This window comes from Oxyura jamaicensis, chromosome Z, assembly GCF_011077185.1.
Source record: "Oxyura jamaicensis isolate SHBP4307 breed ruddy duck chromosome Z, BPBGC_Ojam_1.0, whole genome shotgun sequence".
NCBI classification, from domain to species: Eukaryota; Metazoa; Chordata; class Aves; order Anseriformes; family Anatidae; genus Oxyura; species Oxyura jamaicensis.
In genome coordinates, this window is record NC_048926.1 from 55,364,799 (window position 1) to 55,379,117 (window position 14,319).

A 14,319-nucleotide genomic window follows, 5' to 3' on the forward strand; every position below is an offset into this window, starting at 1 on the left:
AGCTGATTTCAGAGGAAAGCTGACTTCTCTTGAGCTGAAAGAAGGCTATGAATGAACAGAAAATTCAAAGATGTCATTTAAATGGATTTTAATCTCACAGAGCTGATGATACATGGGTTGAACAGATGGAGGCAGCAGAATAGATAGCTTCTTCCAGGGCTTCAACTGAGTCCATCCTGGACATTTGAAGTCCCTGTTCAGAATTGTCCTTATCATACTGATATGGTTATCAATTGCAATGATTTATTAAAATTATACCACATATATTTGTATTTGGAATGATTTAACCACAACTAGTAGCAATTAATTAATAGGGAACAAAGGACTCAAGGCCAGTTGTTGCAGTTCAAGACCAAACTGACAGTGCAGAGACTAAATGGAGTCAGACACCAAAAGCCTCCTGTCATGGATAAGTTTGATGTTAATGATGATTAATGTGACTCCTCTATTCTGCAGGAAAGTCTGTGTAATACAGGAGAAAAGTTGGGTTGTTCAGTGTAATAGTTCCTGAGATAAAATTTCTTTCCGTGTGTGGGAAACCATGTGGGAGAGAAGTCTGGAGTGCCAGTAAAACAATACCAGCCATGCTGTGTGCAGTCTGAGTGTAGGTCCCCTGTGTGAGGTCCCCTTCGTTTCTCCCTAGGCATTCCTGTAATCTCCCCATCTTCTCTCCAGGGTTTCTCTTGAGGCCCCTTTGGGTGTCTCTGGAGTCTCCCCAGGTTGCTCTAGTATCTCCCCAAATCCTCTCTCTCTGGGCTCTCTGTTGGAAGTCTCTTCCAGGTCTCTCAAGTGACACTGGACAATACCAGTTATAGATCGCGTAGAGAATGCCCGATTCCAGATTGGTGTATCCAAATTCTCTCAGCATCTAACACTTGGCTCCTACCTCACTGGCACTCACTGTTTGCCTTTTTTAAAGGCCCTCTACACTTTCCCCATCATACACTTCCAACATTCATAGCATTCAAAAGTTGTTTGCTCTTAAATTACTCCCTTTTTCTTCTCCGTGCCTTTGTAGCTAAATTTCACCCAGGCCCAACCCATGCCACCTCCCTATCTTTTGTTCTGTACACAATCCTGCAACTCTTCATACAGATTAATTCCATGTAATCACCAGGATGTTCCAGCTCTTTTAGTGGTCATCCCCATGGCTTGTGCAACTGAGTTTGCAACCATCCAGTCCATATTTCTGCCGTGGTTAGTACCACTGTTTCTTGGAGGCAGCCCTGGGGAGTGGATCAACATGGTTAACTCGCCCAAAACTGCACCAGAACTCCATGTGTTCTTTTAGTCACAGGCAACAGGTAACTTCCTCTGTCAGGTTTCCTTTGCTACATGTAGCTCAAAGCCCTGAATGACCTGGATAGTGGAAGATCCACCTCTCTTTCTCTGGCACACAATGACTACCACCTTGGCCTTTATGGCCTGCTGTCTCATGGGCCTGTTGGACCACTGATAATTGTCCTTTGTGTTGCTAGTCCAGGTACATAGTTGCAACCAGGGTTGCAATGCCCCAGCAGGTACTTTGGTTGGTGTTAGTGTTTTGGTGTTCTTCTGTGGCTTGGTTGTTTGGAATGTGTGTACTCACATAACGTATGAACACAACATACCTTTGCTGGATTTGGTAGACTATTTGTTCCCATACCCTGGTGACCAATACGTGTTTAAGCCAATGTTCCCATCATTTTTTTTTTTTTGTTTTGTTTTGTTTTCCCCATGGTTCTATCCATACCTACCTCAGGCCGCCAGCTAGGAGTCAATGTGAAAATACACTGTGCCACTTCAGTAACATCCCTACCACCCCCCTCCTCCATGCTGAGCTTGCAGCACCGAGGGACACCGTCAGTGTGCCACAATGATAGCTTCCAGAGTTCCCTCTGGGAAACTAGACAGCAGTGCAGGAGGGAGAGCTCAGCCCATCAGTACCCTGAGTGATGCAAAGCACCAGATATGAAATAGCAGCAATATTCCTCTCCACATAGGCCAGGTACCCAGGCCCTCAAACCCTTTCACCTTCTCTCCTTCCAGCTGAACAGGCCTGGTTCCCTCAACCTGTCCTCGCATATCATTTGCTCCAAACCCCAGACTCTCCCTGTGGTCCTGCTCTGGACTTGCTTGAGTTTGCAGTCTGCAGTGTTTTGTGTGTGATCAGTTCAGATGAGTAAAAGGGAAAGACTACAAAAAACAGGAGACTCTCTACTGCTTGCTCCCTTCCTTCCTTGCTCAGACCAGGAGTGCAGAAAGGTCTGTTTCATTTCTCTTTTGCTTCACAGTCATGAAATAACTCTTCTCCAGGAGCTGGTGCAGTGGTGTGTTGGGTGTTTTTTGTTGCTGTTGTGTTTAAACAAGCACCAAGACGTTGCTTGTTCTGCTCCAGCACCACGCCAGGTACAACCCAAGGACAGCATGAATTACCAGCAGCAGCAGAGGAGAAGGGCAGACCGTCCCCTGCCTCCCCAGCTACTGAGGACCAGTTGATTACCCCAGAGCGTAGCTTAGCATTGCAGAAGGGTGAATATGGAATCCGAGCTTGGATGGAAGACGGCATTTGGAGCCACTACCTATATGACCACGTAGTGTTTGTGTTGACAGCCTGAGCCATGAGAGCAAGAGGATGGGCAAGCCTCACAGGGATACGGAGAAACAGTACATAAATGCGTCATTCCAAAACTGTCTTTCCTCAGAGCACAGACTCAGGCCAAGTTCTTTGAGGAGCTACAAATGGGTGTTTTGTACTTCTGGATTTAAGACAGTCCTGCCCCTCACCGTGCATCCTGGCTCCACAGACTTCATCTCACAGTCAGATGATATGCTATTAGCAAGTACAGAATCCATGGTGATGGCTGTACTTCTACAAACCTTAAGGATTTTTCCAATTACGGAAGGAGCTGCGAGGTGTAATCATGCCTGCTATAACAGCTCAGGGCCTTTTACCATGCTGAATATACTCACCAAAATAGAAGCCTAATTAGCATCTCTTTTAAAATTTGCGGAAGGTAATTCAGCAGTGTTACACCGTAAACAGCAATAACTGTAATCCTTGAGCATCTTGAGCAACAGGGCAGCGATGTCATTCATACATGCACCTGTGCTGCTTTGGCACGGCCCTTGCAGAGCTGCACATTATCCAGAGAATTACTTGGGGCAGAACTGAGCCATATGATTTTCCAGACTCCAAAACAGACTATTGCCTAATAACTACATGCACTACATAGTTAAGACACAAACAAAAGTTGTTCTGAAAAGCCGCTTCAACTGTTCCCTGTTACAGACAATCTGAGAACACATTGATAATTAGAGGAAGAAAAGGGAGATGTTCATGTTTTTTAAAATAAATTTTTAATGTGCTATATAGGCATGATCACTACGAGATCTTCCACCTATATGCAATACTACACACTGCAACACACCGCATTTTCAATGTACATTAAAAAGTCTAGGAAGAATATTCCTTCACTGGAAAAATATCATACAATCACTTAAATAAACAAAGACAACATTACAGTGCAAACAAAATCCTGGTTTTATTTATTCTGCAATTACTGAGTACTTTCTTTCTAAAAGTTTTTTAAAAAATAATTAAAAAACCTACCCACAGACAACCAACATTTTCTGAGATGATTTCCATTTGCTGAATCATGGTCTGATCCTTGAAACTGTAGTAAAGTGTATACATATTTGTATGATGCATATTGACCTGATTTGTGTCAGGTCTGGGATCCCAACCCCAAACCTGCAGACGGCAATAAAGTGGCACTGCTGGCTTCAACTGACTTTTGATCAGCCTGTGTCAAGAAAGATTCAGTACAACAGTCCTCTCCACAAACTAAAGAAAGTGAACTTAAGGAAGCCGGGCATGGTCTTGGTTTACAATGATTTTGGTTTCTGCTGCTAATTGCTGTTAGAGAGACCAGGTGCCTACTTCTCCACTACAGAAGCCCAGTCTGTAGAACAGCAACAACGGCAGATTCTCAAAAACGCACTTCAACGTAGGAAAAAGGCAAAACGATATCCTTCTGTCCCAGGAGGCCTGAGGGCGTTGCCAGAGCCACACAGGTAAAGAAACAGACTGCAGCAGGTACAATCTGACTCCGAACGTGCGTGAGCCCTGCAACCTTCATGAACTCCTACTCCGACACACGAACTTTAAAGTGCCTGTATGCTCTTGCCAATTGGGTGATGCTAATAGGAGAATGAGAGTCCTGTGAGGACATGAGGGGAACACAAAGTGCATGTAGGTGAGTACATAAAAAAGGGGGATGTTTGGTTTCACTTGGAGAGGAATGTTGTCTCTTTGTAAACTTCATTGTACCACCCTTCTCTCAAAAAAAACACAGTAAGAACCTCTGCCTTTAAATTACGGGTGAGATGGGGACAGCAAGACCCACTGCTGTTGTGGCACAGAGTGACACTGGGCTCCTCATGTATGTGATCCGCTCCTGTTCAAACTGTGTTGGATGCCATAAACAGAACAAGGCAGGCTTAAAAGACAGGCAGCAGAACATTCACCACTGATGACATTATATGTGACATCCTTCAGGTTCTTATCAGATTAGACAATACAGTGAAGCACTACTTTTACAGGCAGTAAGTGATTACTCCATTACATTTTTCAGATTTGCACTTCTATGCATACATAAAAGAAAAGAGTAGGAAAAAAAGCTGAATTAAATAACACACAATTTCACAGTCCTTTTGCAGTCTGTAAAATACCTAAACTGCATGAAACCAGTTTGCTACTATAACAGCTGATAGGTTAATGCACAACACTCTAGATATAGGTGGGAGATGGCACAAAAGTGAGGACTAGCAGGCTATTGAATCCCCAGTTCCAATTTTTGCACAATTATAGTTTTTCACTTATCGCATTCAATGAGCACACAGAGCATGTACCAAATATCTCTCAAGTGGATGGGCACTGAGTTGGCAGGACTGAGGTAGAGAGCAACTTCTGCAGCGCTTCTTGCTGGCAGTGGATAAAATACAGCAGGGGGGTCTGCCTATGGGGAAAATGAACACTGGCCAGAAAGTGTGTGTCAAGGGACAGTGTTTTAGGAATGTCTTGTACACTAGAAAGCCAAATTTCTGCTCTGCTGAACGCCACCGTTCTCGTTTGCACAGCTGTACAGGCCAGCTTGTGGAAGGGCAGTATAACACACACTTGTAAGTCTGCTACCTCAGTGTGACAACTGTTTGCTCCAGATGAAATAAGCAAGTGAAGATTTTGCCTACAAAAGCCTTGTAAAAGCCTTTGACCACCCTCATGCATAAATACTAACCAACATATTAAAATGACTCATTCTCAACTACTTAAAACACCAGGGTGCAACTTCCCCAAACAGAATTAGCCACCTGCATCTATGAATGAAACTTGCAAATGAAGACAGTAACCCTTATAGATTTATTATTGTACCAAAAAAGGATAAAAATATATAATAAACTACTTTTTAATTATATTCCCTATTCATAAATAATTGATCATGACTTGCTGTCACAAAACTGTTTGTAAGATTTTGTGCCTAATAGGACAATAGGTCTTCTGTATTTGACTACCCCACGAAACTTTGGGGTCGGTTTAAACTCTGCGCATTAAAAAACAAACCCCACCAACCTGAGTGACCACAGAGCTGCAAGGACTTGCCTGCTAGGCTCCTTCTCTGGTCCACCAAGGACACGCTAGTGTCCCTCAAGGGCAGGTTACTCTTTCACATGGAGAAGTTTCTCAGGGTAGCAAGAGAACAAATGTTGCTGGTGCTTTACAGCTGAGAAGAACTTGTTGATTTGGTTAAAAACAATGAGTAAGAACTTTCTGTTGGGAAGTATTTTCATTCACAGAGAAGCTCTGGGAAGGCTATCTGTTCCCTTTGCACCAAAGATTTCTTTCTCTTACACAGAAGCACAGTTCTAGGGGCATGCTGCAGCATAAGGTTACCATACACACAGTCCCATACACAATTCTGTAGATAGCCCACATGCCTGAGTCTAAAGGCAGCCGTTCTCCATCAAAGACTCAAGCACTGAATTCTGGCTATGGATTTAGTGCAACCCAGCTTACCTCTCACCTCCCATCCACAGGAAGGGGTGAGACTAGGATATTATAGGGTCCGCACAGCCACCGGGTAGAGCAGTGACAAGTGTTCTGCTCCCTTGATAGGCAGCTTTTTTGTGGTGTAGTAATGGATGACCTCAGGAACGCTGTCGAAGGGAGGGCTGTTCTGACCCAGGATGTATTTTTCTTTGGTTTTCGTCAGTTTCATGTGCATAAAACCTTGACTGCTCCTGCAAGAAAAGCAAAGTGTTAGTTCATGATTGTGTATGGGGAGTAAGACAGCACCACAAAAAGCTCATTCATGATGCAGGGGAATGCAGGAGAACAAAATAGTTTTCAAGTGACAGGCCAAGACTACTCCAAAAGACAGTGACTGTTATCTGCAAACCCCCAAGGACAGTCCAACACTAGGCCAACCTAATCCAGTATTTTGTTCTCACCACCTTCACTCTCTGGACCTGAGTACAATGCTGTCTTACCCTGAAACTGGCCCAGACGCATGCTGGAGGACAGCCTGTTATCCTGTTACCCCTCAGTTTTGCTATGAACATTTAATTTTCCTAACAACCAGACATCAGTTCTGGACCAAAAGGTGTCCTTGGTTTTGGCATATCAGAAGCCTGAGGCTTCTTCAGAGGCACATGCAGGATGTAGCACACTCATCCCACCCTGCCAGCAAGTGACCAGAGCATGGCCATGTGCAGACAGACCCACTGCTGCCAACTGGGGAAACATCCTCAGAGCAGCCCTCTCCCAAGACTAATGGCATAAGGAATTTCACCTGCACTGTGCTGAGCAAAGGCTGCTGGCCTGCAGCCCTTCTGCAAGCACAAGTCAGTATGTGACTTCACTAAGGAGTATATAATATATACCTTAAGGCAAAGTAAACACGTGTTTATGCTTAAATATAAAAGAAAATGTAATGAACAACGCATTGGACAAAGTTCTGCAACTATGAGCAGCTCTACAAGGAGTCTGCAAAGATGTGCCACGAACCAGTTCCCTACGTACACTTGCCCCAGCATCAGCCACGAGCATCGGCACAGGACACCATTGCCTGGTGCTGGGTTTGTTCTCCAGCACCACCTCCACTCCCCGCAGGTGTTCTCCAGCACCTGCATCACAGGATCACTACAGGAGGAAGCTGCAGCGTGTCTTATCTCATCAGCAAGGGGAACTTCACTCCCTACACAGAGTTGTTCTGTCCCTGGTGTTCCTGCCTCCCTTTGGCTTAGCCCATCCTGCAGCCAGCCCTTCTTGCCCTCCGTGCCAGAGCCTCCCTTGGTCACAAGTTACCACTCCCCTTCCTTACCGAAAGGAAAGCAGAAGCTTCAGGTTCTGTGATGCACTGGACAGGTCTAGCAGGAGTCTTCTAAGATCCCTAAGTGAGAGACTGTCCCGGGCTACTTTTGCTAAAAACACAACTGAGAGGAAACAGAGGAGATGCTGGGGCACCTGTCACCTGTACAGAGTCATGTAACAAAACAAACTCTTTTTCAGGACACCTGCTTATTGTGTATTTTGTCACATTGGGTAAAGCCCTGAACATGGTGCCTGGTGCACTCCATTTTGCCCATTTCCCACATTGCTCATGAAAGTGAGTGGGAAAAAAAACCAACAACACATGACCTAGTAGTTATGTAAAGAAGCCTTGTGGAATTCAACCAAGACACCATTTTTATATTTCCAGAAATCACTAAGCAGAGCTTCCAGTTCAACAACAATTTTTATTTGAAACATTTATAAATATTGAATATTAAAGCAAAAAGGTAAAAGAATAATAAAAAGTAACCTGTGAGACTTCATGACCCATAACTTTCCTGAAACTGAAAATGTACTTTGTGCAATTATTTCATAAGAAAGCAGAATAAAATCTACCTCTGTTTTGAGCAAGGCACGAAACACTTAAGGGAGAGACCTGAAAGCGTACAAGTTTTGACATCTGAGAGGTTCAAAGGTGGTGAGATGTCAAACCAGGGTGATGGCAGATACTACAAGACGCAGACTGTATGCAAGTTGCTCACCTCCTACTTTTCATACTCGGTCTTTGACAAGCAGGGATGACATCACCTTGCAACTCTATGTAGAGAAATTTTGCAGTTAATGAGGACAGGGCTGTAGACACACCGTAGCCCTATGTTCAGGTCCACCCTAGTCTGACAAAAATGCCTAGAAACAAGCTATCCTAACCTGGGCAGAAGAGCAGTACTGACTCCTGGCAGCAGGGAAGACAGTATCTTCTGATAAGCTTGTGTTTTAGAATAATAAAGGGGTTAGATTTTTTTTTTTCTTCCTTTGGTCTTGCCAGACAAACACAGAGGAGACCATCTCCATCATCAAACTAAATCCCTGGCCAGCTGAGAGTCGTTTCTCTTGGGCTGAGTATCTTTTTACTGCTTTACTCCTTTTAGAGCAGTGTTCTGGTTCAGTGGTTGGAGCTTCAGACCATTTGCTTACAAACAAGGGAATGTTTGTGCAGCTGGTTTTCCCCTTCACTGCAAAGCAGCTGAAATATGGCAAGAACTAATAGTTCTGTGATTATATTATTCCACCAAAGTGCTCTTTATGGTTCACACCGATGCTGCACAAGGCAGCCTGACTAGTGTCATTATCAAAAGGAGAACCTTCTTGCCCTTTTTATTTCCTTTGGTAAAACACGTTTGAGGAGCAAACTGCAATCACAGAGAACTCCCCAGCAGGTAATGCATCTCATTAATGTATATGATCTTGAAAAGGAGACATAATACAACACACGCCACTGCTGGATATCACTCTTTATCATAACAAAAAGCAATTTTTGATCAAAAGGGCTATGAAATACTGCTAATGAAATTGACCTTAGTAACAAAACCAATCCACTCCTATAAAAGCAAGATATTTAATAATACATTATGTAATTCTGCAGCTGCTGGTGCCTATCGCCTGCAGCTAATATGTACCTCTTACACCTCTTACTTTTCCTGGTAATTGCTCAATGAATTTTTCATGAAGAATACGACAACACTTACATAAATCAATTCCTTTCATGGTAGGGTGACTTAAAAACCCTTGCATACAAAACTGATATGACTGGAGGTAGAGGGGCCACTCTCTTCTTACATAAACAGCAGACCTCTTAATGTAATCCACATGCCATCTGTATTTACAGGACCAAAAGCCCCATCCCTAATTTCTGAGATTTCTACCTGATCTCATGGGTATCTCACCCCATATCCGCCCTTTTCAAGCAGCCTGTATTATACATTTTTTTTCAAGCAGCCTGTATTATACATTTTGAGAGGCAGACTTGCAATTGTTAAAATCAATAGTGAAGCGAACTGACTTGTGGGGCACGAGGATTAAGCTGATGACCAAAGGACCTTTTCTTGCCAGCACTGAATCATCGTTTATATCACCCCTTTATCAGCACAGCCCTCTCTGACATTCAGCTCATTTTGCCATTGAAAGCTGAATTCCATGAGACTAACGCACCAGGGGATTTTATTCGCCCAAAGCTCCTCTGTTGAAATTAACTGCTAACAGCGATCTTTGTGGAACTTCCCAAATGATTCATCTTTCAACTGGTCACACGAAGATGAAAAACTGCGTACCTTCAGTTATCTTCATTTTTAGCTATCTTCTCTAATTATTCGGTAAGATCTCTGACATCCCTCCACCATGCACTAGTTTTCTTTTCAAGGCAGTATGTTGGAAAATGGGTAGGAAATGGATGGCCAGGTAGCCTAACATTTCCATTGTTGAAAAGCTGGTGTTCCCCACCTGCATGCTATCTTATGTCCCAGCTTTTTGAGTTAGAGCAGGTCAGAAAATGGGTTTTCCTTCCGCAGATCTTCCACTTGGTAGTGTTTTGTAGGTGGTTTGAAATACAGGTAGATTTTATTGTGGTTTCTTGAGAAATAGTTGCACAAAAAGACCCACATCACAGTGTGTTTCTACTTCTGTATTTATATGTTTTTGGGTTCTCCTCCTAAAAAAGCAGAATGTTTTTCACTAAGTAAAACCCAGTCCAGAGGGGCTTTTACAAAGCAAAACCCAGTCAGAATCCTCAGGAGTGGATTTCTGAGTTTTTCTATATGGATGCTGAGGAGGAGTAGAGGTGGTAATCAGCAGCTATCTGAAATTGATTGCAAAGCTTTGCAATGTCATGCATGTTCACAAAGAAAAGGGACTAACGGCATTCAGACAACAGACTGATTTTGCTGACTGCTAGTGTTTGCAGCCAACATTCATCCGCATATATTGATGGGCTGAGTTTTAGTTTCTGTCCCAACTGCTTTCCTTGATGTCCAGAACTCTTCAACCTGAGCATTATTCCAGGCTTACTGGTGGATGAAAGCAGAGATCATTAAGGAGCTGCAGCTTATGTTTTCAAATGTTTTCCTCCCTCCCTTCCTGACTCTTTTTAAGTGTCCAAGAGTTACCTTGTGAATCTGTTACCTGCTTTCCTTATTCCAAGTAAGCCAGCGGAGCCATCACTAGTTGCAGCTAGAAATATAAACCAACCTATTTCTCATCTTCTAGAATGAAGAACAGGTTAAGTTGGCAGGAGGTGGTCAGGCAGTTGGACTCGCTGTTTGTAGGTCCTTCCCAACTGAGCTATTCTATTCTAAAGCCAGATTAGCACCTTGAAGCTATCCCCTCCAATTAAGCACTTCCAAGTGTAAGTGATTTGAAGCTGTTCACACCTCCAGTAAGGATCCTGCTGTGCTGTACATCCCATCCTTCCCCATTTGTTCCTGAAGTCTGCCTTCCAGAACCACCTCTTCTGGTATGCCTTGGCTTGAAGAAAATCAGTGCCCAGTAACTGGCATGGGCAGAATGTGTCTACACTTGTTTTACCACGCTACTTCTGCTAGCGCAATGATGAAGATTATAGGAACACTGCTCAGAAAGGAACCTGGAAGTCATACTCCTCCACCTTCTCCTCCAAACCCTTTCAATTCAAGCCCTGAACTTAGTAAGCAGAGAGATCAGTGAAATTTAAGGCAGAGATGAGGAAAAACACCCATGATTTAACTGGCTGTAAAAAACTAAGCAGAAACTGATTTAAGTGTTGTTTGAATTCACTTAAATTTTACATGTACAAGCAAAATATGTCCCTGATAGTAAATCATTCTGGTTTTTGAATCTGTATTTCTCAAATTTTTCAAAAGCAGTAACTATTAGAGCCTGCCAGGCCTGCCACACAATGAGCAGAACCTAAATGACAATAGCAAATTCCCATTCATGAAAGCCAGTATCTTAAACAGATCTCACATATGACTTTTGCAACAGAAGATGCTGGAGCCTTACTTGTTTACACACTGTTACACTGGGAGTTCCAAAGTTTTTGTTCAATTGAGGCTGACAAACAGCAACAGTGACGTGACAGCAACGCTACAGACCATACTCACTCCTTCCTATTTCAACCATTCCCATGAGTTTCAAATGTAGAACAGGAAAACTCCTGGACACTGATCCCTGCACCAAACTGCTTTGGAAGTCTCAAGGACAGGTGTTTATACAGACACAATACTTGATATATGACTAATAGTCACACCTTGTTTAAAATGTTTTGTAACACAACCATAAAACCAAGCGACTTTGAATTAGAGCTTTCCCACACGTTTTCCTTCAGTTTTCAAAACCCAGTGAGGATGGGAACAGAGATTGTGCAGACAGCTCATCAGCCTGTGCTTTGTTTGATCTTATGCCTGAATGGTGTTAAAAGAGCATTCAAGAAATATTAATTGGATACTAAACCTAGTATTTTTTTTCAAGAAAACGTTAACAGCTATGAAACATTATTCATGCTCACAATCAGGAAAACTGGCCAAGCCTTCCAAACATTGGTTTTGCTGGTGAAAGTGCTGTTTTGTCAGAACAGATTTTCTGCATCAAGGCATCCATTTTAATGAAATGTCAGTTGGGCAAGGAAAAAAGCAACAACGTTCCAGTAACATCAGAAAAAGCGCTGTATTAGTGCTGGAAATGTGTTTTTCCATTCAGAAATAGTTTTCCATTTCAAAATTTTATTTTATATTGTATGTTGTCACTTTGAACAAAAAACCGATGTTTCATGGAAACCTACAGCAACAGAGAAATAAATTAAAATTTCTAAGATACAAAAATCTGCATTGTTTTTTCCTCTACATGAGTGATCACTTCAAAAAATATTCCTTTACTGGAGACAGCCAAGAGGCTTACCTGGGTATATTTTTTTCTGGCTCATTTCTACTTTTTCAAGCACAGGACACATGACACTGTCATTCTGCATCTGGCAACCACTGTTACTGTCTAGTAGTAGCGCTAGGCAGTGCTAGGTTAAAGGTTGGACTAGATGATCTTAGAGGTCTTTTCCAACACAAATTATTCTGTGACTCTGTGACTTCTGTAGAGGTGGAAGAATTCTTGCCTGAAAACAGCCTGCTATCTACCATTTGTTTACACTGACAGCAGTCTGGAAATAAATATTAAAATACTTGTATTAAATTTCTTGTTTAGAGAGTTATGAAAAATCTCTAATCTAATCTCTAAAATCTCCTTAACTCTTTTAAATTATATTGACAGGAGAGAAGTAGGATTTTATTTGTCAAAACAGTTACTTTCTAATAATATTTTGTGTTTTAAATGAAATAAAAGGTACAAAATGTGGCACTGATCTGAAAACTACCTGTCCAGAGTTCTCAGTTTTGGAAATCAGGATCTCTTCTACAGATCAATCCTGGAATTTCGTAAGTGACAATAGCTTTTATTGTACTCCCTCTGCCATTTAGGGAAAGCCATACACCTGTTTATAAGCTCCGAGTATCAGTGTTTCAATAAACACCATCCTCCACAAATGAAACAAAAGCCTCTGAAGCCAGCTCGGTTCTCCCTCCACTGGTCATGACCATGCAGAAATTATCTGACAGAGCAGAAAGCAAAGACCATTCTTGCTTGTACTCACAGTTTGCCCATTTAGCTGACTTATGAAATAATCTTAAACTAAAATTTAAAAGTAGCCACATTTCCCCAAACTGAAAAGTAAGTTTCTGCACTGGGAGCCTTAGAAAATTGTCATAAGCCAACCACTTGAACAGTGGCAGAGCCTCTCATGTTTCTGATAAAACTCTGTAAAAGGTTGAATACCGCATATTCCCCTGTGGCCAGAACAGCCTCAAAACCAGCAAATAACCAGGGCTAGAGGCAATTGCATTCCGGGTTTTGAGATGAATTTAAATATTGGAGCAAATTTCAGGAGGATAAAAAACATATGGTATTATTCTTCAAGACCCCAGGCTAGAGACTTTTATTATAGTAAATAAACATTCAGCAGTACTACTAATTCTGAAATTACCCACCATTCATTCCAGAGAAAAGGAGCCATTACCACCCATCAAGCAGGCATACTTTATTCACTCTCAAATCACTGGATTTCCTTTTCCAACACACTTACTAGTATTTGGACAGAAATCAGCCATCTAAATCCACCAGCTGTTCTCATGCAGCCTAAATGAGCTCTAGCCAAACGAACCCATACAGGCTCTTGCCCCTTACATTTTTAGAGAAAACAGTCAACTTTTATCCCTGCCAGGCAACACAACTGAGTATCAAGTTTGTAACCTTTCCATTACAAGGCAGAATATTGCCAAAATGCCAGCTTTTTTTTTTTTTTTAACTACTATGACATCATTAAAGCATGATTACTGTTAGATGTTAGAGAAACATCCACGTTTTCCGTAACTTTCCTCTTTAGGCAGCCTGCCACGACACCCTTAACCTCACCTTCCCCTCTCCAGACTGAACAGGCTCGGTGGCCTCAGCTGTCCCCTTACACCCTGTGCTCGTGGCCCTGCCTCTGGACTTGCTCCTGTGTTGACTTCTCTCTTTTATGGGGGGTCCTCACTCCAGTTGCAGTGCCCAGATACAGACTTGCTGCTGGTGCTCTGTACACCAAGGAATCACTTTTTTTTTTTGACCTACTGCTTTAGCTGTTAGAGCCCAGCAGGTGGCTGAATTTCATTGAGCAAGACTGAAACGTAGCACACCTTACACACGGAGATGTTCTAGTGCTGCAGTTCATGATATATCTCTACAAGTCACACCTGAACACCTGAAATACTTGCAAGATGGCTCTCCTCTTGCCTTTATACATCTACCTCTACCTCCTCCACCACCCTACATACTAGTAAAAAAAATAGAGATAATATTAAGGAGCTTGCAACAGGGCATTTCAATGGCAACAATGACACACCATGAGTAGGGGTCTCAAGTTTTTTACCTAGACTTATGTAATTACAGAAAGAGTG

At 42.5% G+C, this 14,319-nt stretch overlaps 1 protein-coding gene across 1 annotated transcript in view; it reads right to left on the reverse strand.

Moving 5' to 3' along the window:
* Nucleotides 1–3,320: 3,320 nt before the first annotated feature.
* The window catches only part of SHB (SH2 domain containing adaptor protein B), a 77,891-nt gene continuing 66,892 nt past the window's right edge, over nt 3,321–14,319 (reverse strand). Inside the window, exon 6 of the mRNA XM_035310159.1 lies at nt 3,321–6,279. Within this exon, the coding sequence (XP_035166050.1) occupies nt 6,096–6,279 (184 nt within the window). The 3' untranslated portion in view covers nt 3,321–6,095. The remainder of the gene's footprint in view (nt 6,280–14,319) is intronic.